Source organism: Dipodomys spectabilis, unplaced genomic scaffold (genome assembly GCF_019054845.1).
Source record: "Dipodomys spectabilis isolate Male_0828 unplaced genomic scaffold, ASM1905484v1 ptg000138l, whole genome shotgun sequence".
NCBI classification, from domain to species: Eukaryota; Metazoa; Chordata; class Mammalia; order Rodentia; family Heteromyidae; genus Dipodomys; species Dipodomys spectabilis.
Window position 1 is genome coordinate 8,836,635 of NW_024870815.1, and position 25,448 is coordinate 8,862,082.

The 25,448-nt window shown below is 39.7% G+C and overlaps 1 protein-coding gene across 1 annotated transcript in view; it reads right to left on the reverse strand.

The window, feature by feature from the left end:
- Nucleotides 1–25,448, reverse strand: part of Mroh2b (maestro heat like repeat family member 2B) — a 70,414-nt gene that overhangs the window by 19,660 nt on the left and 25,306 nt on the right. Inside the window, exons 14-28 of the mRNA XM_042690532.1 lie at nucleotides 24,786–24,942; nucleotides 24,600–24,640; nucleotides 23,860–24,001; nucleotides 23,273–23,316; nucleotides 17,101–17,208; nucleotides 13,618–13,734; nucleotides 12,395–12,502; nucleotides 11,546–11,698; nucleotides 8,578–8,604; nucleotides 7,782–7,901; nucleotides 7,497–7,576; nucleotides 1,424–1,559; nucleotides 1,239–1,334; nucleotides 511–600; nucleotides 23–143 (exon numbers count right to left, since the gene is read on the reverse strand). Coding sequence (XP_042546466.1) covers nucleotides 23–143; nucleotides 511–600; nucleotides 1,239–1,334; nucleotides 1,424–1,559; nucleotides 7,497–7,576; nucleotides 7,782–7,901; nucleotides 8,578–8,604; nucleotides 11,546–11,698; nucleotides 12,395–12,502; nucleotides 13,618–13,734; nucleotides 17,101–17,208; nucleotides 23,273–23,316; nucleotides 23,860–24,001; nucleotides 24,600–24,640; nucleotides 24,786–24,942 — 1,540 coding nt within the window. The remainder of the gene's footprint in view (nucleotides 1–22; nucleotides 144–510; nucleotides 601–1,238; nucleotides 1,335–1,423; nucleotides 1,560–7,496; nucleotides 7,577–7,781; nucleotides 7,902–8,577; nucleotides 8,605–11,545; nucleotides 11,699–12,394; nucleotides 12,503–13,617; nucleotides 13,735–17,100; nucleotides 17,209–23,272; nucleotides 23,317–23,859; nucleotides 24,002–24,599; nucleotides 24,641–24,785; nucleotides 24,943–25,448) is intronic.

Genomic DNA, 25,448 nt, shown 5'->3' on the forward strand with positions numbered 1-25,448 from the left:
GTGGGTTCCCTTCCCCTCTTACCTTTTACACAGAACAGACCAATGGTTGAGCTAGTAGCTGCCTGACGGATGCTGGGCAGGGTGTCACAGGAGTGAGGAGCCAGGAGTCCAAGGAGTGACCCTATTTTGAAGTTCTGTGGCGCCTGTAGGGCAAAGGAGATTCTTGGGTGGTGAGGACACTTGATAAGGTCCCAGATTATTACTGCACTGATCTCAAATCCCATTTTTCCCTACACTTGGCCTTACAATGTAGCGGAATCACAGAAAAGCCTCTAAAGATGTCTTAAGGGCAGTGGAAAAATGAGCGAATAAACAGGCCGAGAAGCCAGAGAGCCTCCATGTAGGATGCCAGCCACACTCTGGAATGTGAGATACTGCCCCCATGATCTGCTGGGAACCCTTCATTTGAAGCCTGAGATTTATCATGTAGGGGACTGAGATTCTGGAGGCCTTGGAAGTCCCTGTGGTTCACGAGCAATGGGATGTATGTATTTCCAGGGGATTGCTCACCGTAATATCATTCGTCAGTACTTTGGCAATAACCTGGAAGGCTCTTTCTCTTTCCCACTCTTTTGGTGAAACGAGCCACATTCGGAGAAGCTGTTGGTTAGAGAATAAAATTCTTTTGCTTAGTATTCTTCATATTCGTTTAGGCTCATTCTGCCTTCCTCCCTTGGTCTCTGCTCACTGTCCTTTCTCTGCCCACTTCCACCCAATTAAAAAGAATTGTTATTGTAAAGATGATGCCCGGAGGTGTTTCAGTTACATGTCAGGCAAACAGTACATCTCCTTTTGAACAATCTCACTCCTTCCTCACCTGGCTCTTTGCTTTCCCCTCATGTCCCCATCCCAAGTTGTATAGCTCATTTTCAAGGGTGTCTAGTGAGCATTACTGCTTCATTTGTCCCACATTACTGTGCCACCCTTATCTTCCCAAAGACAGATAAATGAACAAAAACAAGACATAAAGAAAACAAACACGGCAACAAAGAAAACAAAAACAACCCTTGTTTCCATTTCCGGAGTTCATTTTTACAGAAGATTATGTTATATGGTCAGATTCACTTAGCTACTGTGCCTATCTATTTAGCGGAGTGTTATTCCATGCTGAGCGGGGTTGGTCAGGCTGGAGGTCTTCCTGTGCACGTGGAGTATCTAGGCTGGCGTGGCACACCGGTGCCACGGTACTGGGCAGGTCGGAGTGTAGGAGAATCAGTGTGGGTGGTGACTCTGCTCACGTTAAACATTTCTTCGCAGTCATCCGCATCTTCATTATCCCATATCATGGCCCTCAGCAGCTTTCCTAGAGCATCCATGGATCTTTCGTACAGAAACTGAAAGCAGATGTGAGTGAGTGTGAGTCCCCGGCCGTCGGGGGACAGTCCCCACCGCAGCTTTCCACTCTGTGCTCACGGCCACATACGTTAATGTGCTGCTTGTCCTTGTCTGTCTCACCCTCGCTTGCGAGCTTTTCCAGAGGTGGGAGTGGCAGGAGTCGTCGGATATTCTCTTCAAGAATATGAAGATGGCCCTTCAATGAGAGCCGGGGTTTCAGTTTGCTGAAAGGAGAACCACACAGAGAAACGGATATTGTTTGCACCCAGAAACACCCGTTAAAATGATCGAGATCTGTGAATTGGTGGGTCCCCGCCCCCCCTTTGCCCATCTCAGGGCTTGAACTTAGGCCTGGATGCCGTCCCTCGGCCTGGTTGTGCTCAAGGCTAGTGCTCTGCCCCTGCAGCCACAGTTCCATTTCTGTTTCATTTTATTTTTTTTCTGACTAGTTTATTGGAGATGAGAGTCTCATGGACTTTCTTGCCCAGGCTGGCTTTGCACTGTGATCCTCAGACCTCAGCCTCCTGAGTAGCTAGGATTACAGGCAAGACCTACTGGTGCTGGGTGTGAATTGACTCAATATGGGGAAAGTCTGTTGAATTTTCTGAAAGGTTAGGATGTTGACAGAGGTGGTAACAAGTGCAGGAGAGATTGGGACATAAAGTCATGTCTTGGTGAGTATAGTCACTATATCTCAGTACTAAGTTACTAGAGGAATGAACAATTATTTATTTTCCATTATTTAACACTGCATTATATGATCTGTGATAACATTATTGATTCATTTTTCTCCAGAAAGGGAGGGGGGGAGAGAGAGAGAGAGAGAAAGAGAGAGAGAGAGAGAGAGAGAGAGAGAGAGATCTCCAAATTAGAAGCTTCAGTTAGATCTCTCTACACTGTAAGATTTTTTTTTATCAGTTACATATGTCTTCTTGCTTTCTATACGCTGCCACAGGTAAGATAAGTTCTTAGATTCTTACAGGTTCATCAATGAATAAAGTATGTGAATCTTTTTTTAATTTTTATTATTTTATTTTATTTATTATTTTTTATTTTATTGCTGGTCCTGGAGCTTGAACTCAGGGCTTTGTGCCTTGAGCAAAAAGAAGCTCGGGAACAGCACCATATTCAGTTTTCTGGTAGTTACTCGGAGATAACAGTCTCAGGGACTTTCTTCACTGGGATGGCTTTGAACCATGATCCTCAGATCTCAGCCTCCTGAGTTGTTAGGATTACAAGTGTGAGCCACTGGCATCTGGCTAGAATCTGTTTTTCTTCTTTCATACATTTATATAAACATCATGGGGGTCAGAACAAAACTTAACACAACTTAAGAAAATGCAAATTCTCACTAAACATAAAAACTTCCATTTGTTATTAAGTAAAATGTAAATTAAGATAATAAGATACCAAGTTAGTAAACAAACAAGAAATGATGATAATCTTAAGGCAACATGAAAGCTTCTCAGAGAGGATTAAAATTCAATTTAGCTAGGAAAGCTCTATTTAGATTATTCTTATCTTTATTATCTGGCAGCAGCCAACTTTTTAAAAGACAACTTTTAATGGCATATATAACATGCATATATTTCTGCTTGGCAACACGTCTTCATAGTCTAACCTGGGGCTGGATAGTTGGCTCAGAGGTAGAGTGCTTGCCTTGTATGCATGAGGCCCTGGGTTGATTCCTCAGCACCACATAACCAGGAAAGGCTGGAAAGGCACTATGGCTCAAGTGGTAGAGTGCTAGCCTTGAATTGAAGAGCTCAGGGACAGTGCTCAGGCCCAGAGTTCAAGCTCCATGACTAGCAAAAACACCGCCCCCCCCCCTTTGCCCCCACCAAATAGTCTAACCTAGATTACTATTATTTTGTCTTCAAGATTTGTTTAAAGTGGGGCCTTATAGGTCATATCTGTAATTCTAACTAATCAAGAAGATGAGATTTGAAGCTTGAGGTTCAAAGACAGCTCAGGCAGACACGCCTAAAACTTATCTTCAATTAACGAGCAAAACACTGGCTTGGAGGTGGGTCTCAAGTGGTAGCACACCAGCAACGAGCAAAAATGCTGAGCTCAAAAATGCTAAATTCAAGGCCCTGAGTTCAAGCTTCAGTACCAGCACAAAAAAATAAACAAAAAATACATTTGTTTTAATCCCTGATAATACAAATCAAAATGACACTGACATTTCATTTCACTCAGTAAAAATGACTATTATCAAGAATATAGGAAACGCACATCAAAACAACACTGCGATTCCATCTCAGTTTGAATGGTCATCATCAAGAATACAATGACAGATGATGGCATGGAGCTGGGCAAAAAGGAACTCTAATGCACTGTTGTGAGAATGTGAATTTGTTTAACCATTCTGGGAAGCACTGTAGAGATTCCTCAACAAAAACTTAACATAGGGAAGATGGGAGGGAAGGGATGGTAGGGGGAAAACAAAGGAGGAGGTAACAATGCTCACTACAAATTGTACTCATTACCCTACTCATGTAACTGTAACCCCTCTATACAACTTTTTAAGTATATGTGTGTGTGTGTGTGTGTGTGTGTGTGTGTGTATAAACTTAACATAGTATTACCCTATGATCCAGTAATTTCACTCTTTGGCATTTTTTTTTCTGAAAAATTACAAGCTAGGATAGATTACAAACTAGGATACAGTAAAGCCATCTGCACAACCATGTTTATTGCAGCATTATTCACCACAGCCCAGGCCGGATGCCATAAATGGACAATGAATCAAGAAAAGGCACACATATACAATGAAATTTTACTCATCCACTAGGAAGAATGAAAGTATATCATTTGCAAAGAAATGGAATGACCTGGTCAAAAGATGCATGTTTCCTTTCATATGTAGATACTAGAACTAATTTTTAAATTGTAAGAAAACACATGTTGTATGCAAGTATACACACACATATTAGCTGAAATATGGTATTTTCAGGGGGAAAGTCAAATGATATAATTCCTTAGAAAGGCTAACTCACAAACTAACAAAATGAATACCAGGAAATAGATATTCAAAATTTGGGGTCAAGAGGAGAAGATAAACAAATGAAGAGAAGAAGGGGGAGAGAATCCAATCATAAAATTCAGTACACATCCTACAAAACTAAGAAAACTAAGGGAAGAGGTAGGGTTGGAAGGGAAGGGGTAGAAGGATGCAAAGGAGTGACACTGGTCAAGATGCGTTGTGTTCATAAACTGATTTGTTGAATAGTAACACCATTGTATAACTACTTAAAGATAAAGAAAATGTAATTAAAGTAAAAAAGAATACAAACAACAAGTGCTGGTGATGTTCAGAAAAAAGAACCTTTATACACTGTTGTTGGGAATGCAAATTAGTACCATCACCATGGAAATCTGTATAGAGGTTCTTCAAACAACTGAAATTACCCACAGGAAGGTAAGTTATGATCACAGAGACACTTGTACATCCATACATGTTGCTGCACTATTCACAATATCCAAACATTGGAATCAACTTAATGCTCTTTGATAAATGCATGAAGAAAATGTGGTACATATATACAATGGAGTATTAGTTATCTATAACAAGGAATAAAATTTTATCACTTGAATGAAAAAGGAGGAAACTGGAGGTAATGATGGTTCAGGCAAAGGAATCAGGTTTAGAAGGACAAAGGTTGAACATTTGCTCTCATATTTAATATTGGGCTCTAAATATATATTTATATGTACACATATAATTGTTAGGCTGTGTTGAGAGGTAAATGGGGGTGTGAAAGGGACCGAGAATGATGGGGGGGGGTTTAATAATGTCAAATTAAGAAAAATGTTTTGACTGAGAGTTCTACAGAGACCAAAAATACAAACAACAAAAGCAAATCTAGGTGAATGAAACAACATCAAATGTAAAAACTTGTAACTTGTGTGAAACCTATTGAATGAGAGATATATTTGTAAACATGCCTCTAACAAGGGGTTAAGTTCTAAAATATGTGAGGAATTACTGTATCTCAACAATAACAAACAAATCTTGATTTAAAAAATGGACAAAGGACTTAGACATTTTTCTTTGTTTCTTTGTTTCTCTCTCTCTCTCTCTCTCTCTCTCTCTCTCTCTCTCTTTCTTTCTTTCGTTGATCGTAGGGCTTGAACTCTAGGCTTGGGTGCTGTCCCTCAGCTCTTCAGCTCAAGGCTAGCACTCTACCACTTGAGCCTCAGAGCCACTTCTGGTTTTCTGGTGGTTTATTGGAGATAAGAGTTTCATGGGGTTTCCTTCCCAGGCTGGTTTTGAACCATGATCTTCAGATTTCAGCCTCCTGAGTGCCTAGGATTATAGGCATGGGCCACCCACACCTGGCTTAAAAGTAGTTTGTTTTTTGCCAGTCCTGGGGCTTGAACTCAGCCTGGGAACTGTCCCTGAGCTTCTTTTGCTCAAGACTATCACCCTACCACTTGAGCCACAGTACTACTTCCAGCTTTTTCTGTTTATGTGGTACTGAGGAACTGAACCCAGGGCTTCATGGACTTAGACATTTTTCTAAAGAAGATACAAAAATGGCCAACAAAGAATGTGATGTTAGGAAAACGAACCCTCAAATATGTATTTTAATGTTTTTGTTTCTTTCATGCATGTGTTTCTAACGCATTTATAAGATTATTTCTTTGTTGCTTTGTATGTCCCTCCCCCACAGTGTAACCCCCGCTTTCACTATATTTGATGTCAGTATAACATGTGGAGGAGACGGGGACAAACAAGTCGTTTAAGGATTCAGGTGGACCTGTTGCAACAATGAGAAGTACAAAATGTCATGTCAAAACCAGCTTTACAATGTCGGTGGGGGGGGGGGGGTATGATTGGGTGGGGGGGAGGGGGGAGGCTGGGAAGGGATGTGAAGGGTAAACCAAAGGAGGAGGCTGCAATGCTTGGTAAGAAATGTATGCATTTTCCTGCCCATGTAATTGTAACCCCTCTGTACAGTATGTTCTCAATTAAAATAAAATAAAATAAAAATATGGCCAACAAATATGTGAAATAATCCCTAATATGAAATATTAGGAAAGTGTCAGTCAAAATAAGATACTATCTCATTTTGTGAATACTTCTAAAGAAAGTATACACTAACAAGTGTTGGTAAAGCTATGGAGAAATTTGAATTCTTGTGCCATGTTGGAGAAAGTAGAAAATTATGCTGTTGTCATGGAACACAGTGTGATATTTCCTCAAAAAATTAAATAAAATAACTATATATTCCAGCCATCCTACTCCTAGGTATATGCCTAAAGGCTGAAAAGCAGGGTCATGAAGAGATATTTTCACATCCATTCTTATAGCAGCATTATTCACTAGACCTTAATAGGTGGAAGAAATCTATGTATTCACCAACAGATGAGTAGATAATGAAATGTGGTCTGTGCATAAAATGAAATATTCTTCAGCCTATTAAAGGCATGAAATTTTGATCCGTGATGCTACACTATGGGCGAATCTTAAGGACATGATGTGAAGTAAAAATTGGGCCACATACAAATACTGTATGATTTCATGCATATGAGCTGCCTAGATTAGACAGAAATGCAGTAGTGGTTTCTAGTGTCTGTGGGGAGCAGAGAATGAAGAGTCATTGCTCAATGGATATAGTTTCAATCACACAAGATTAGAAGAGTTCTGGAGATTTCTTACATGATAGTGTGAATCATGTGGTTGTCCTTAACGCTACTCAAGTATACAACTAAAGATGACTAAGATGATCAATTTATGTTGTTTATCACAACTAAACATATACAGCCATTTTAAGATGAAAGACATGATGTTCCCGGAGAATCAATGATTGTATGGGAGCACATGGCGTGAAGAGAAAATCAACAGCTTGACAACTCCTGTAGAGTAGAAACTTACTTAAAATTTCCCTGAAGGCCAACCTCTAGGAAATCTCTTCTTGCATAGGAATTTCAGTCTCCTAGTCTCAACAAATCTGGGTCCTCTGACTAGTTCCTTGTTCCTACCAGTCATGGAATGACCAACTCAGCCAGGGTGTCAACTCTTCGACCCTATCAATGAAGTACGTTTATTTTGGAAGGTACATCGAAGTCAGTAGACAGTTCTGCCAGCGGTTCCATGGGAGGGTGAGGGAAATCCTTTATGTCTATAACCACCCCCGCAAGGTTCTCTCTACCTTAAATATCTGATGGCGATTAAGGCTTTCCATCGAACAGGGCTAGCTAAGGAATCCAGGGGCTCATCCTTTATCAAGTTCTGCAACACAAACAAGGAAGTGAACCATTTTAGGCCCATTTTAGGAAGCCTCAGAGGAGTTCCCAGGCATACCTCCCAGCTTCCTGAGCCCTTGTATACCTGGGTCAGAAGGAAGGTAGAAATCTGCTCTAGGGAACTGCTGAGTTTTACTGACTTAACAGTTGGCATGTTCAGGCCCTTGCTCTTTCCTTCTCTGCCCACTCACCAGCATGTAGTCGAGCAGCATCTCCTTGTAGGAAAACTGGAACTTGTTATCCTCAGCATCTTGGATGGCAATGCCAATCTCAGTGATACTTCTTGTGAAACTCATGTGCAGGTCCATGTCCTAAAGCAAAACGAGTCACAGTGCAAGCCAAGTTCTGAGGCACCACAGCTGGGTCTTTAAATGTGTGACCTAAGGTTGAAACACGCACCCGAACAGGAGTAGGAATCTTTGCTCCCTTTGCCATCCATATCCTAGCCTAGGATCTAAGTTGCAGGGAGATTGAGAAATAAAGGTCATCCACTTCTACTGTCCTCAACTATTGAAGTTTCTCTAGAGGAATGACTTTTCAAAAAATTAAAAAAAAAACCATAATAGAAAACAGTTCACAATTCCTTCTAGGATCCAATGTATAGCTAAAATAAATGTTTAATGTTTACATTGCTCAGTGTAATGCAGTTTTCTATTATCTATCTATCTGTCTATCTATCTATCTATCTATCTATCTATCTATCTATCTATCTATCTATCTATCTATCTATCTATCTTTCTTTCTTTCTATCTATCTATCTCTCTGTCTCTCTGTCTATCTAGATGTATCTATCTATCTTTAAATAGTTACTTTATTTTGTTAATTTTTTTTGCTAGGTTGGGAGTGTGTGTGGTTAAAATGGTAGAATCTAACCATTTCTCTGCCATCCATCTACCAATCATCTATTATCTATCATCTATTACCCAGCATCTGTCTGTCTGTCTGTCTACCGACCTATCCATTTTAGCATCATCTATCATCACATACCTTATTCATCACAGACATGCCCAGAACCTGAAAAATTAAAAGCAAAAGCAAATCAAATACTCAGAGAGCAGCAGTCAAAGATACCCACAGCCCCCAATGTTCCACCCCGTAGGCTGAAGGATTGTCTGGCTTGGAGTCTTGCTCAGGCAGGTGTGAGGGCCATTTTCTTTCCCAATTTTAAAGTGAGAATTCATCTCACTGGCTGTTAAGTCATGAGCAAGCTACAGAAGGCAGGATAAAGACAGCAAACTTGCAATCAGGTCTGAGAGGTTGATAGTTTGGAATTAAAAGGTGAAAATGCTCTTGGAGGAGGGGAGGAGAGGGCACTGAAAAATTGTAAAAGTGCAAAGTCTTACAGGGCAGCTTTGCCTGATGGGTCAGATTTGTGGTGATGCTGGTGTTAAAAACAAACATGATACATTAAATATAACCTGAGTGATGCAATTCAGTCAATGTCTCTTGCATATTGGTTTGTGTGCAGTTTTCTCCACAAGAAGACCGCATGAAGCCAAAATGCACACCTTGGAGTGCTGCCAACTACCTTTGTTTGCTGTGCTGTGAGACACTTCCTTCAAATCTGGCATTGAAATATCTCTAGGAGTTTGTAATTTTTCAATATTTGTAGCTGATTTCAGGCATTTTAAGGCAGAGTCTATAGTTTTTGGATTCTATATTTTTATTTTATTTTATGTAATTATTTTATACAAGGTCTTTCTTTGTAGCCCAGACTGGCTTCAAAGACTCAGGCCTCTTGCCTTAGTCCCCTGAGAAATGGGATTGCGGGTGTGTGTCAGCATCCTTGACTGTATTAACTTATTATTATTTACACATAACATTCCTACCTTTTAAAAAATGTGTCTGTGATAGAGGTTTTCAATGTTGTGATTCAAGTCCATTTCCCACATAATTCCTGAATGTTTTCCTGTATTACCTGTGCCACATCTTGTGTGACAGAACTTACTATATCCTCAGTGTATACCCCATTATCTTAATCATCTTGATCTGTACTCTCATCATAGATGAGAACTGACAATAGCTACGGGGCCTCAGCATCAGCTCCTCAGTGAAGGAGGCTTGGTCACTGGCCTGGCCACACTGACTCCATTTCGTCCTCCTTGGCTCTAGTTTTCCTGGCTAACTTCCTTCTCCCCTCCCCCCTCCCCCATAAATCTTGTTCTTCTAGAGTTACTTTGGATTCCCAAGAATGATGAGGCAATCAATAAATATCTTTCTGATAAGGATCTGAAAGTATCCCCAGGCAGCAGTGAGCCACATGGGACAGATGACCCCAGGATGAGGTCACCCCCCCCCCCAAAATGGGAGTAACTGCCTATGGTTGTGAGATTATACCCCAAAGCAGGAGTAATCCCCTCATGGGAGCCAGACTGGCCTCTCAAATGGTGGCAGCCAGGACAAATCCAGATCCCCTTAAAGACCCAGAGCTGTTCTGTCAGCCATGCTCTCTCCAACCTTCTCCTTTGCTTTCCCCTCCTATAACCTTTCAAGGGCCCTGCCAGTCCCTTGAAGACAGAATGAGGTCTACTGAAAACTCCTTTATCTGTTCTTTGTGATATAGCTAGGTCGATTACATCTCCTTTCTCTGCCCTCCACCACTACAATGTCTTTTATTGTCCTCTGGGATAGAAGGCTCAGCCAAGTCCATTGGGACACTTGCAGCTGGGGCTCTGCCCCTAAACCTAGAGTTTTTAGGCCTCTCTATTTCTAACAGGCTTTCTCAGGTAATTCTGATGAAATAAAGGTTTGGAGATCCTTCCATTACTGAATGCTGGTATCTATGGTTTCATGGGCTCACCATCATGTTCTTATCATGTACACATATGAATAAATACCAGTGGCACTTATGGGTCAAAAATGTGGCTTGTGGAGACATAGAAGACACACAGCAGAAGATGAGGGGCCTCAGGCACGGATCCTAACACAGAGGCGCTGAAGAGCAGAAGCCCACGTGTCTCTAAGCAGGAACAGTTCTGAACACCTAACACTTTACCACCATTTCCATCCTTCCGGAGACCTACGTACTCACTTTCCATCCACTCTGGGAAGCTGTATTTAAATTTCATCCCTGGTGAATCTTAGTAGGTCATTCTGACAGTTATCTACAGAAGTAGCTTTGAATCGACCGTCGGTATGAAGCAGTTCATTTACAAAAACCACAAAAAATGTGTTGGGGAATGGGACAAAGTTGAAGGGGTGAGTGTGAATGCTGGTTTCTCTGGGGATGGTATATGCTGGGCATGTTGAAAGGTATGAGGACATTCATGGTTTCTGGGGGTGAATGTGGAGGGAAAATACTATATAGCATGAGATGGATTGAGTAGCATGATGCATGACATAACCTATTCACTTAAAAATACACATAGGGTGCACTGCTCTGAATGATTTATACATGTATGTTATCATATAATAGGTTGTTTTGCCTGTTAGTGCTGGTTAATACTTCTGGGACTACCATAGGGAAGTAATAAGCCAGTTGCTCAAAGTAGTACAGGAGTAATTATTTTAATGTCAAACAAGTCTGAGATCACCATGGGTACAACTGGTCAGGGAAGGCATTGTGGAAGTGTACAACATGAACTGCCCAAGGCCCTAGGAGAGAAAAACAAAATACCTGACTCTATCAAATAATATTTTTTTGTGTTTTCATCTCCTAAACATATCTGATCTTTTATTTTCTTCTTCCCTCCCTCCCTCCCTCTCTTTTTTCCTTCCTTCCTTCCTTCCTCCTTTTCTTTTTTTCTCTTTCTTTCTTTCTTTCTTTCTCTCTTTCTTTCTTTTTCTTTCTTTCTTTCTTTCTCTCTCTCTGTCTTTTTTTCTTTCTTTCTTTCCTTCTTTCACCTTCTGCTTACATCTTTTCAGCTGAAAGATTCTAATGATTCCCACGAGTTGAGCCTCGGCAAGGTTTATAATCCCAATCTAGAAATCAAGGCAGCCCTGTGACAGGTGTTACCTGAGAACACTGGCTATACAGGAACAGGATTTGGGCCATGATGTCTTGGTCAAGCCTGGTGAGAAGTTGTAGCTTGGGAGCATGAAGGGCTACGGCTCCATAGATCACTATGAGGTCAATCTTGGTCAGAGTCCTTTTACCAGAAAAAATGCCCTGAAGATCAGGAAAAGCAGATATAAAGATGTGATTTAAGGAGTTTCTTCTGTTCTCATATATTTTTTCCCCTAAGTCTATGGATCACTACAGGAGCTAAGAAGCTGGACACGCAAAGATTGAAAACGAGTCTAACATTGGCATACTTTCGCTCATACAAATGCAGACAGCCAGAACTATCATGAGACTCACCGGTTTGTGTTAGAGAGAGCACATGGAGAGCAGAAGACGTGTCTGCTAATTATTTACTCAACGGATCCCTCCTTCCCATGGGGGGAAGCAGAGCAAACATAATCATAGCCACCAGTGAGGCCTGAACGGCAGTTGGCAGGACAAACGCAGGCATACACAGAGCTCGTTAGGAGCTTCCAGGTCAGCACTTGAGACGCAAGTGCAGTGGGCCTGGATCTCGCTGGTGGGCATGTGGGGCCTGAGTTTGGAGAGTTCTGACCTAGAATGTAGACCCGGGGGCTGGAGTGAGAATAATATAGAAAAGGAAAAGAGTGACACATGAGGGGTGAACTTGACCACAAGCCATTACATCCATGCTGTAGAGGTCACCCCAAAGGTCCTTTGCATGGTTATAAGGACAATTTTCTTTTTAAAAGAAATGTGCAAATAGAATACACCTGGAAGAAATCGGTATTGCTCGTCATTTTAGTGACCAAGAACTTTAGAGAAGATTATTCATTTTACCTTACATCGATTAAAAAAAAACTTCTCCTCCTCTTGGAATGTTTTAAGTACTTTTAGGACAATGTCCAGGTGGTTCTCAGCACAATATCCTAAAACAGATGTTGTTCCCTGAAGGCAGAGAAGGAATAAGGTTTTGAGTTTTCATTCATCAGTTTACTTTCCATTCATTCACTCATTTGGCAAGTATGTAGGGGATATCTATTCTGTGTTCTTCTAGTGTTGGGGATAAGTGGAGAATGTGTATGTAGGGGATATCTATTCTGTGTTCTTCTAGGTGTTGGGGATACAGTGGAGAAGAAAGCTCTGTCCGTGTGAGGCAAACTGACAAGGGAACTGGTACCAGAGCAATAGGAAAGTGAAACAAGGCACCACAAACATCAGTACGCTCGTCAATAAATTGCATGCCAGATGGTGATTAAAAAAACAGAAAAATGGAAGTGAGGGCTGGGCGACATTTCAATGTACACATGGTAGCCCATGATGGGAACATAAACAGGGTGACACCAAGCAGCAGAAGCCTAGTAACCAAGCAGGTGAGCCGTTGGACTGGTTGTGAGTATGGGACATCCAAGAACTTATGTTAAAGGAATAAAGCGTGCTATGGGTACAAGTATAACTTTGTCTCTTAGATAGCAGAACTAAAAGTCTAACAAAGATGGGAAAATTGTGCTAAGAGCAATAGATGATAATATCTGAGGATGAGAAAAGAAATTCTAGCAATAGAGAAGCAGTTTTCAAAGTTCAATGATGTCTAATGGCTTCTCCTGTGTAACATAGAAGAAAGAACTCTAACCCTCTCAGAATTTCTGAGGAGAGATGTTTAATACACTATCTTTAGCCCAGGTTAGTTAGGAAATGAGTAAATGGATTCATCACTTAGGCTGAATGACAGTGGCTTGGTTTCAAAGTTACTGTCATCTTGTAAAGTCAATGATTTTGATGGCCACAGTCATGCCCCACACACATACAAAAGATGTTCTTGTGAAGTAAGGAAGTTTGAAATTCATTTTCCAAAAGTTCCTACAGACTCAAATAAAAAAATCGAGCATTGGCACTTAAATAGCAAAACCTCATTCTTCTAAAGATACTCTTTTGGAGTATCATGAAGTCATTAACAAATAACTCTGGTTATAAGTAAGACGTTATCATCAGACCTGTCACAGGTTTTGTAGTTAGGATTAATGGTCATTATCTTAAGAAAAATCGAGGGCAGGTGTTCTCACCTGTCTTTGGTCCCCCAGCTGGCTTGGAGAAACCAGAAATTCCTTGATCTGTGAGCTTACAAAGTTTGTATCTTGGCAGGAGGCTAAGGTGGTTCCCAAGGCTTTCCAAAGGAATTTCTGGAACACAGAAGTCGAACAGCAAAGGTTTGAACGATCGGATTTTAGTGGAAAGAGTTAAAGCAGTGGTCAGGAGGAAACACATTGGCTTTGACTGGGAACTGCTTAATAGTCATGTGTGTCTGCATATTATCCCTTCCGGAAAGGGGCTCCTGCCCCAGGCTCTGCCTTCTACCTGTGCTCCTCTCTACTCCTCAGTCCCTGCCAGCACAGAGACTCTCACTCCATACTGCAATAGTCCATTTTTCTTGCTTGTCAGAATTTCAACTCTTGGAAAGCTGAGGGTCCTTATGTATTATCTCCAGTGTACAAGTTTTGGGTGGCTAATCTGTGCTTTACAAATGCTCATTGAATAACCAGGCTTAATGGAAACAGGATTATTGTTTTTTGGGGGGGGGGGTCCAGTCATGGGGCCTGAACTCTGGGCCTGGGCACTATTCCTCAGCTCTTCAGCTCAAGGCTAGCGCTCTATCACTTGAGCCACAGCGCCACTTCCCGCTTTTTTCTTTTTGCTTATGTGGTGCTGAGGAATCGAACCCAGGGCCTCAGGCATGCAAGGCAAGCACTCTACCACTGAGCCACCTTCCCAGCCCCCGTAAACAGGATTATTTTGAAGATGGATTAAGTTTGTGTTCTGAGATTCAAATCAGTAATAGCTATGCAATATCAGATGAGCTTCACTTTATTTCGAGTCTCTATCTTGTCATGTGCAGGAGAGCAAACAGTCCAGTTCACTTCCAGGACTGAGTGTGGCTCACAGCGATTGAATGGTTATCATTGACCAGAAGGTGGTCTATGGAACAAGTTGAGGGACTAGAACAAAAAGCTGAAATGAAACAAACACATCCAGGAGATATTGCACAGCCAATTCTGGCTTGGATTAAGAGGACAATAGCAAAATGGAGTAATTTTGTAATTGCAACTATGAGAGCGGGCAGAGCCTTGATTAGATTGAGACTCTCTAGGCAGTATTCTTGGCTGTCCAAGGAAAATGTTTCCTATGATAATAGAATTACAATGAGAAAAACTCTACACAACATAGAAGCAAATATTAATCTGCCAAGCATCTCTGTAACTCTGTCTTGGAGAAAAAGTGCAAAATGCAAAAGAGTCTTTGAAAGTCTTGGGCTGTAGAAAACATTGATGCCATGAAGAGGAAAATCTGACTTAGGTCTACAAAGTGAATCTCAAAGCTTTTCAGATTTGCTTCTCTGCTGTTGGTCGGTTGAGTTTTGTTCTTTGTATATTATGTTCCGGCTTGTGATTTAGTGAAGAATCCAGGAAAACAGGAACCCAGCACCTGGAGAAAATGCAGTGGAGTGCAAAAAGCAACTGTGTTTCTCTTCTTCCTCTAGAATGCCTCCTTACTCTGAGGCATTGCAACTCTTTCTATCAAGAAAATAGTTTATTTTCTTAGTCCTTGGAATGGCCTTTGTGATTTACTGTGAGAAGCAGAATATGATAAAAATGATCATGTGCCATTCCTGAAGGTATACTTCAAGAGACTGTGCACATTTTCTTGCAATCACATGAGGGTGAGCCTCACTCTTCTGGAGAGTGAGAACACGGGCATAAAGCTCTCTAATCTAGTCCGTCCTACATAAGCCAACCTCTACAATACACCTGTGAGCTTGGCTGAACTGTGTCTAGCTGAGCTCCACCTAGCCAAGTGTCAAAGTATAAAATAGTAAACTAAATGGGTTTCTACTATTTAAAGTCACTAACTATAACTTGATATCCAGCAAAAGCGAACTGGCATCCTCTTATTTGTGCTTAGTGTAAAGGTTGACAACGATCCAGGCTGCTCACTGCTTAAATTACTCTGCTTACCCATATTGCCATTATCCTGGCATAAGCCTGTGGAGTCTGGGAGCTGTTGGATCAATGTTATGCCATAAAGTGCAAAGGGCAAGTTTGTGCAGAAATGAGGTTTTGCTCATGAAATCTTCTTCATGGGTGTCTGCGGGCCTGGGAGGCTAGTTTGGAGAATCAGTATTCTACACCAAATTAAAGTCAACTAGTGAGGAGAATTTCAAAAATTAGATAGGAGAGTTTAAAGTTAATAATAAATGAACTGTGGGAGAAAACAGCAATGGAACTAATTAAAAGTTAAGAAATGTTTTTATAGGAAAATTAATTTATGAATTTTGATATTAATGTAATGGTAATTTAACATATAAATATAATAAATATATAAAATATTTATATAAATACATTACATATTATATATTATTTATTTTAATTACTTATTTTACTGTTATTATATACAATATATAATATATTATTATATAATACATAATATATAATATATTAATATAATAGATATATTATAAATACAAATATATTATAGAACATATATATTCTATATTATATATAAACATATATAAATAAATATATAATGTAATACATAAGTATATAAACCATGATCAAAACTACATTTACACTAAGTTTAAGCCTTGTTTCAGGCACTTCACTAGCATTTTCTATATTTTGTAATGTTGAGCCTTCATAACAGTAAAATCCCCAAAGATGGGTATAGTTTCTGTCCTACAGATGATTATGCTGAAGATCTAGAGAGAATCATTGTTCTCCCCAAGAAAACTATTAGGAGTCAGTAGAAGACACTGGAGCTAAATCCCATTTAAAATAGAGGACTAGGGAGTGGAAGGCTATGGAGAGGTCATTTATAGTTAGAAAAAAATGGAAGAACTGGCTGTTGAGTATAATATTACTTCCAAGATTTCATTAAACTAGCTCATTTCTGGTAGCTGACCTCACAAGACTGGTACAATGGAAACTAAGATATAAGCTAACATTAACCAGCGATACGGCAGACAATATCCATTCTTCTTCATTCTGTACAGGAGAATCTCTTTAGAAGGTACATGCTCTTGCCTTATTCCTTGAAGATAGGCATGGCTAAACACTTAAGCACGTTTGTAAGATGAAGGATGTCATAGTGTTCAACTTTCAGTAAGTGATCTTTAAAAGGAGGGAACTTTTGTGTGTGTGTTGTGTGTGTGTGTGTGTTGTGTGTATGTGTGTGCATGCACATGCACACACATACATACACATGTGCATGATACTGGGGCTTGAACTCAGGGTCTAGGTGCTGTCCTGTCCTTTAGCTTTTTGCTCAAGGCTGATTGGTGTTCTACCACTTGAGCCACAGATCCACTTCCAGCCTTTTGTTGGTTAATTGGAGATAAAAATCTTATGTGTTTATCTGCCTGGGCTGCCTTTCAGACATGATCCTCAAATCCCAGCACCCTGAGAACTTTTTAAAAAAAATGATTTCCTACTCCTTTTGGTTGCAATATAGATAAGAAGATGGATCCTAAGGTCCCTTAGCTGAAAAAAACCAACCTTCTCCATGGAGGTATTGCTGTAACTGTCCATTTGCTGGCTGAAATCCTGACTCAGTTGAATGGTCCAGGCCATGTCATTGATTTTCCATAAAGATTCTTTAAGCAACTGCGAGAGAAAGTGGAATACAACCATATATAGCTGATAAACTGTTTTTTTGTTAGTAAATGGTTGCCTTATCTTTTAAAAGTATAAATGTATATTAAATGGGATTACTTCTTTTCTTATAAAATAAGCAACTCGGGGCTGGGAAGGTGGCTCAGTGGTAGAGCACTTGCCTTGCATGCATGAGGCCCTGGGTTCGATTCCTCAGCACCACATGCGCAGAAAAGAAAAGCCGGAAGTGGGGCTGTGGCTCAAGTGGTAGAGCGCTAGCCTTGAGCTGAAGAGCTGAGGGACAGAGCTCAGGCCCAGAGTTCAGGCCCCACGACCGGACCCCCCCCCAAAAAAAATAAATAAATAAAATAAAATAAGCAACTCGATTGGAACTCTTCCTCTCTACTTATTAAAAGAAATAGTAGCCAGGTGCTGGTGGCTCACGCCTGCAATCCTAGCTACTCAGGAGGCTGAGATCTGAGGATCGCGGTTCAAAGCCATCCCAGGCAAGAAAGTCCGTGAGACTCTTTTTTTGTGTGTGTGAAACTCTTATCTCCAGTTAACTACCAGAAAACCAAAAGTGGTGCTGTGGCTCAAGTGGTAGAGTGCTAGCCTTGAGCTGAAGAGCTAAGGGACAGCACCCAGGCCCAGAGTTCAAGCCCCACATCTGACTAAAAAAAAAAAAAAAAAGAAAAAAGAAAAAGAAAAAGAAATAGAGAATGTGATACTCTTATAAGTAACTAATTTTTTCCCTCTTAATAAGTGCTTAAAGATTTAAGGACAAATATAATTTGTAATATAAATTGAAGTTAACATTTTCTCAAATGTTGATAGAGTTGGGAAAAGTCTTGTAAAATTGGTTGGGTGAGCAAGTGCATTTCTGCCAACTTCCATGGTAGTAACAGTATTTCTGATTGACCACCAATTGTCTGAGGCAGAAATATAGTGAGTCCTCTGAACTCCTGTCCTGCTTCCATTAACAGTATGTAAAAATAAGGACAAAATCCACTGTAATTAAAACATATATTTTTACTATATTTTCCCACCTGAAGCTTAGAAAAGGCACTAAATAGCAAAACTAGTGAAAAGAGTTGCAAACATTGAGAGAGCTAATCTAGAGGACCTCTTAGAAGAAATTAAACACTGTTAGAATGATAAGAGAAGAAGATTTCTGCACGTATTTTTTTAAGGAAAATCAAACTATACTTCTATATAGTCAAGATTAAGAAAAATACAATATTCTCTCTCTCTTTCTGTCTCTCTTTCTGTCTCTCTCTCTTTCCTTCTTTCTTTCTTTCCTTCTTTCTTTCTTTCTTTCTCTCTCTCTCTCTCTCTCTCTCTCTCTCTCTCTCCCTTTCTTTCTTTCTTTCTTTGCAGTTATGGGGCTTGGGTGCGGTCCCTGAGCTTCTTTGATTCAAGGCTAGCACTCTACCACTTCAGCCACGGCACAACTTCCAGCTTTTTCTGTTTCTGTGGAACTGAGGAATCAAACCCTGGGCTTCATGCATGCTAGGCAAGCATTCTACCACTAAATCACATTCCAAGCCAGAAATGCAATATTCTGGAGGCTTCCTGCTAGAGAAGGCAACTCCTTCCTAGTGAAGACTATTATTCCATAATGGTAGCTTGAGGAACTAGGGAAGAAATTTTTACAGAAGGCAGGTAACGTAAGAGAAGCATGAATTTAAGAGGAGAGGCTGGTCTCAGAATGGAGGTCCAAGTGAGAAGAGTGGTCACTTTCAGATCTTACATTGGTTACAACTAACTGCTGAGGGCATTTACATTGTGACAGTTCTGATCTTTATCTCTTTTATATAACAATACTAATGTGTTCAGGAAGAAATCAGAACCATCCTATTCACAACCACTTCAAAAATACCTATGAAAAACCAAGGAGATGAGAAAAATTCCAATAAAAACTATAAGTCTCTGAAGACAAAAAACTGAAGACATTAGAAGATGGAAAGAGATCTCTTGTTCCTGGATCAACAGAATCAATATTGTGAAAATGACCATGTTACAAAAAGAATCTCAATGCACTCATCATAAAAAATTGAATGATGTCATCTGATACAGGTTGATCCATTGTAACAATGAGATGTACAAGACACTATGTTGAAAACTAACTTTATGACTTGGAAAAAATTATATTAAGTGAAGTAAGCCAGGCCCAAAGAAACATAGGTCCCATGGTTTCCCTTATTTGCAATAACTAGTATAAGTCTAGGACAAGCAGAAAAGGTCAAAAGCTATGTATATATGACCATGTAAGATGATGCTAAGCAAAATGAACCCCAAGATAGGGACACAACTAGTTTTTTCTTTCTTGCTACTGTTTTTGACATATTTATAATATACTATGTGATTTTTTGTTTCTCTGGTATGTTCTTCCCCAACGGTATAACCCCTGTTTGCGTTGTATTTGGTGTTGGTGCCCTGCATTTTATATATACACTTCTCTAAATTGGGGAGGCGAAAGAAAATAACAAAATGCTGAAATAAGGATACAGGTTGACCCATTGTAACAAACAGATGTACACACTAGGTTGAAAGCAAATTTTACAACTTGGGGCGGGGGAGGAGTTGGGGGAGTTGGGAGGGAGGGGATGGTAGGGGAAAAACAAAGGAGGAGGTAAGAATGCTCCATAGGAAATGGACTCTTTACTCATGTAACTGTAACCCCTCTGTACAGTATTTTTACAATAACAACATAAAAAATGAACTTTACAACTTTGGGGTGGGGGAGGGAGGAGTTGTGGAGGTGTCCAGGGAAGGGATGGTAGAAGATAAACAAAAGAGGAGGTAACAATGTTCAATAGGAAATGTACTCATTACTCATGTAACGGTAACCCTTCTGTATAGTATTTTTTTTTTTGTTTGTTTGTTTTTTGGGTCCGGTCATGGGGCCTGAACTCTGGGCCTGGGCGCTGTCCCTCAGCTCTTCAGCTCAAGGCTAGCGCTCTACCACTTGAGCCACAAGCCACATCTGGCTTTTTTCTTTTTGCTTATGTGGTGCTGAGGAATCGAACCCAGGGGCTCTGGCATGCAAGGCATGCGCTCTACCACTGAGCCACCTTCCCAGCCCTGTATAGTATTTTTACAGTAAAAAACATTACAAAATTTGAATGACATTGTCCACAGAAATAGAAAAGAAATCCTAAAATCCATATGGAAGCACAACATGTCAATCCTGATTAAAATTCTAATTCTGAGGTGTCACAGAATTGTGTGATTGTACCTGGTTTCAAATAATACTACAGAGCCATGGTAACAAAAACAGCACAGTCCTGGCATAAAAATGCACAAGTGGAGTAATGAAATAGAACAGAGGACCCAGAAATTAACCTAAGCAGCTACAGCTTTCTAATTTTTGACAAAGGAGTCAACAACTTATGTAGGAGAAAAGGTAGTTACTTCAACACTGTTGAGAAAATTGGATATCCACATACAAAAGACTGACCCCAGCTCTCTATTTCTCACCCTTTTAAAATATTCAAAATGGATTAAGGACTTTATAGAAGACTCTAAACTCTGAAACTAATAGAGAAAACATTGGGAAAATTTCAATTGGTAACAATAGGTAACAAGGTTCTGAATAGGACTCCAAGACTCAGGAAGTGAAAGAATTGACAAATGTTGCAGCCAATTTAAAGCTATTGTACCACTGAGGAAAAAATGATCACATCAAAGACACAGCTAATGGAATAGGAGGAAATCTTTGCTGCTATTCACCCAGGAGATAATTACTATTCAGAATATATAGAGAGTTAAAAATTTAATACTAAAGGTATAAATTGTCCAATCAATAATCAAACAGAATATTCTATTGTGTATGTGCTGGGGCTTGAGTTCAGGACCTACACACACTCTCAGCTCATGGTTGGCTTTCTACCATTTGAGCCATACTGCCAACATGTTGCTGGTTAATTGCAGATTGAGTTTCTCAGACTATTCTACCTGGGCTGCCTATGAACCTCAACACTCCATGTCTCAGTCTCCCGTGTCACTAGGATTACAGCCATGAACCCAGAAAGAATAAAAAATGGCCAATAACTAGGTAAAAAAATGTCAACATGTTTAGCAGTTGGCCAAATACAAATCAAAACTACACTGAGGTTCCATTTCACCCAAGTGAGCGTGAGGTCACCAAAGACAAAAATAAACGAAAAACCACAATCAATTAATGCTGGTGAAGGTGTGGACGAGAGAGAGCCATTATATCCTGCTGATAATGATGTGTTGTTTAGTGTAGCCACTATGGATACCATGGTGGCATCTCCTAGAAAAACTAAAAATAGATACTATGATAGGATTTTTCCATATCACTTCTGGTTATATACATGTGAAAGAATTGTAGTCAACATACAGTAGAAATCCTTGCATACCCATGTTTATAAATGTATTACTTGCAATAGACAAGTTATTGAATCAGCCTGAGGTCCCATCAACAAATACATGGATTAAAAAGGGATATATATATATGTCACATAAACGATGTGACATATCATATAATGGACTGTCATATACCTATACAGAATAACAAAACTATTTAATTTTCAGGAAAATGAATGGAACTGGAGACCATCATGTTAACACAAGTATTCCAGACTCAGAAAAACAAATATCACATATTTTTCTCATGTGTGTAATCTGAAAATGTTGAAAGGGATGACATTGATCAAGATTGCATTGTATTCATAAACCACTTTGTTAAATGGCACAAACACACCAACAAACCTAAAGCCATAAAAAATGGTATGGGGGGCTGGGAAGGTGGCTCAGTAGTAGAGTGCTTGCCTTGCATGCATGAGGCCCTGGGTTCAATTCCTCAGTACCACATAAGCAGAAACAAAAGCTGGAAGTGGTGCTGTGGCTCAAGTGGTAGAGTGCTAGCCTTGAGCTGAAGAGCTGAGGGACAGCACCCAGGTCCAGTGTTCAGGCCTCACAACCGGACCCCCCCCCAAAAAAAACCCCAAAAACCTAGTATGGGCACTATTTAGGAAGAGAAAAGGGATCCAAAAAAAGGGAAGGGACATACAAAAGAATAATGGGGACATGAATATGATCAAAGTACACTGTACACATGAAATTACTTTGTACAATGAATACATCACAAGAATGTTCTCAGGTGCTGCCTCAGAAGCTCAGATTCTAGAAGAGGCCTTGATAGGAGGTGGAGGAGGTTCTATAGAGAGGTCACTGGAAAATGTAAGTTTTAAGAATCCACAGGAAATTCCTATAAAGACTGCTTATGAACTGAAAACTTGCTATACTAAAGCTCCCTATCGTAAGCTACTTGACCTCCTGTAGGCTTCTGAAATTGAAATCTGTTCAATTCTATCTGCAACTTGCTAGCTCTCACATTTGGCATTGCCTGTGGTCCTAGTAACTTATAAAAAGCCCCAAAAGTTTGTAGCTGAGAGAGGAGATTCTTTTCTGGAAAAGGCTTTCATTTTTAGCAATCAGAAAAAAGACAGAAACATATAGAGGAAGAAATAGAGTTGCATTAAGGAACATAAAAGTGGAATTTATATTAACTTGACTGTGAATTGTGAAAGAATACAATGGGCATGTGAGGGAAAAAAATCTTGACTTAAGAAAGAATACTAGTAAGTGAAAATTCTTCAGAACTATCTTTCACTCCTAATCAGATGAAAAACTAAAGATTGTTATTCACATTATGGTGAGGCATTAACCTCAAGAAATCACTAATAGCATTTTAGTCATTTGCTTTGGTAAAGTTGTACACAGCTCTTTGTAATCGAGGTTTTTTTTAATTTTTTAATTGTGAAAATACTGTACAGAGGGGTTACAATTACATGGGCAAGGTAATGAGTACATTTCTTATCAAGCATTGTTGCCTTCTCTTTGTTTCCCATTCCCATCCCTTCCCATCTCCCTCCCCTCCCCATTCCCCCCTCCTCCAAGTTGTAAAATTCGTTTTTCGATATAAAGTCTTGTGCATCTCATTGTGCTCTATTTAAATTGAGTTCTTTTACTATCTTAGCTGTTAAGAAGAATAACTTTCAGTAATTTTGCTATCCATCTTCAACAATTTTCTAGGAGGCACCCTTACCTGAAGCAGCATGGTTTCCCAAAGCACAATGCTAGCATTCTTTCCTAGAAATAAAAATTGGTGCAGTAATTGAAAAATAAGCCAAGATTCAAAAATTGCCTTAGCAGTTTTCTAGTGGATGTTAAGAGTTTTGTTTCATGCTTTTTTCTTAGAATTGGTATTTGAGATGAAATTCATTGTGTTGGCAATTTAAAAGTGGTTATAAGTGGAGAGAGGGTCTTCAACCTGTGATAAAATCTATTTTCTTTTAAATTTCACAAGTAATTACTAAAGCAATGATCATATTTTGATATTGTAATATGGGCAATGGCCTTTTCAAATACACAAAGCCAGTTGCTCTAAATACAAGTTCAGAGCAAAACTAGACATTTCTGTAAAGCAGGAATCTGATATCCTCATAGTATGAATGTCAGTAGAGAAATAGAGGATAATCAAGAAAAAATATATTTGTTTACCCTGCACAACAAGTTCATCATTTTAATTAAGATGAGAAATTTTGCCTCATGGATTTACACAGAGAAATGGTGCCTCGTATCTCTTCATATTCTTTCTTTCTTTGGTAATATTCCAGCCCCACCCCATTATACCTTCTAGAGGCTGCAGGAGCTCAGGTAAGCGTGTTCTCCACAAGTCTACCAGCTTTGGATGAATTATTCCAGGGAATATCTTCAAAAGTCCTATTGCACCAGCCCCACATAATTTCCCTAAACTAGCAAGCATAGATATTACCTGAAGAAGAGAAAAGAAAATTTCTCACCATCAGTATTAGAAGTATATAAATGGTTTACCACCTTTTCTCCCTCCCTCTTAGTCTCTCTCTCAGAGAGGAAGATGGAAAAAGAGAAGTTTCACATTTCGATTGAATTCTAAACTGGATAATCTTTAAACAAATCATCTTAGTGTGCTTGGTTATTCTAGAACAAAAATCAATACTTAGTCTAGTTTTTTTCCCCCCTGAAGACAAAGGTAAAGAAATACATGGAAACCCACCAATGAAAAATAAATGCAAAGAACCACACTTAGATATTAAGTAAATAAATTCCACATTGTTTTAGATGTGTAATTTGTTTGATGTTATTTATGGATGAGATTCAGCTCAGGCTTATTTCAAAATCATAAAGTTTAACAAGCATTTCAGAGCATGAGGCGAATCTTGCCATTAATAAATATTCATGAGTTTCATTAGTACACCAGAAAATTTATCATGCCATTTTACTGTTCCTTTTGGTTTGAAGTCCATGTGCAATTTTATTAGCATTTTATTGTGAACTGAATTGTTCACACCAGCTTGGATTTATCTTCCAATGGTCCTTTGTGACTCACTCACCAGAAGTCTTGCTAGTAGCTGATGTGGTGAAGGAAGATTCACTAGAAAAGAAAGCAATTTTTGTCATCACGGTGGGAGCTAGAAACATTGAGGTTGGGGCTGGGTGTAAGAGCAAAGGATGGTAACCTTTCTGGAAAGAAGTATCTTGCGATAGAAAAGCTTTACTTTGATGATGAATGTACAAACCAGCTCCTGTAGAGATGACAAGTGCTGTTGACTGGTTGATATCATGCTTCTTCCTTTCCTCTGCCATAACCAGAATTCTGATGATATTAAACAGGTGCTCCAGAGTTCCTGTATATTCTACAGGTACCACAAAAGTCAGGATTCTTGGCCATAGTACCTGTGGAAAACATAGGTCAAGATGCGAAGCTTTACTCCTCCTTTCCCATGATTTCTCAAGTCCTTCCTCTGATTTACAAACCTTTTATTCAGTTCTCATTCTGTCACTCTGTGGGTCAAGCCAAAATGACATCATTAAATAAAATCTCTGCACAGTGTATTTATTTTTGGGTGCTGGTTGCAGTGAATGTTGGTCAATGTTTTGCTATGGGGTTGTCTTGAATTTGGGGCAAGACAACTGTTCCAAGCACTCTGGCCAGGCTAATCTTCCTGAGCTCACTGAACTAGTGTCAACATTCCTTGTGACATGTAAAAAAGGCCTCACATATTTCCTAGAACTCCAAGGGTGGTGAGCAAGTGTTCCAGTGGAGAATGACTGGGAGAGGATAGTGAATGAGTTGTTGTAAGACTCTTTGCTGTAGGTCCTGATCTTTGTGCTTGGGGGTCTACAGTATCTGTAGTTTCTTAAGGTGTCCTAATGGAAACCTTGAAGTCTTCCCTCTTCCT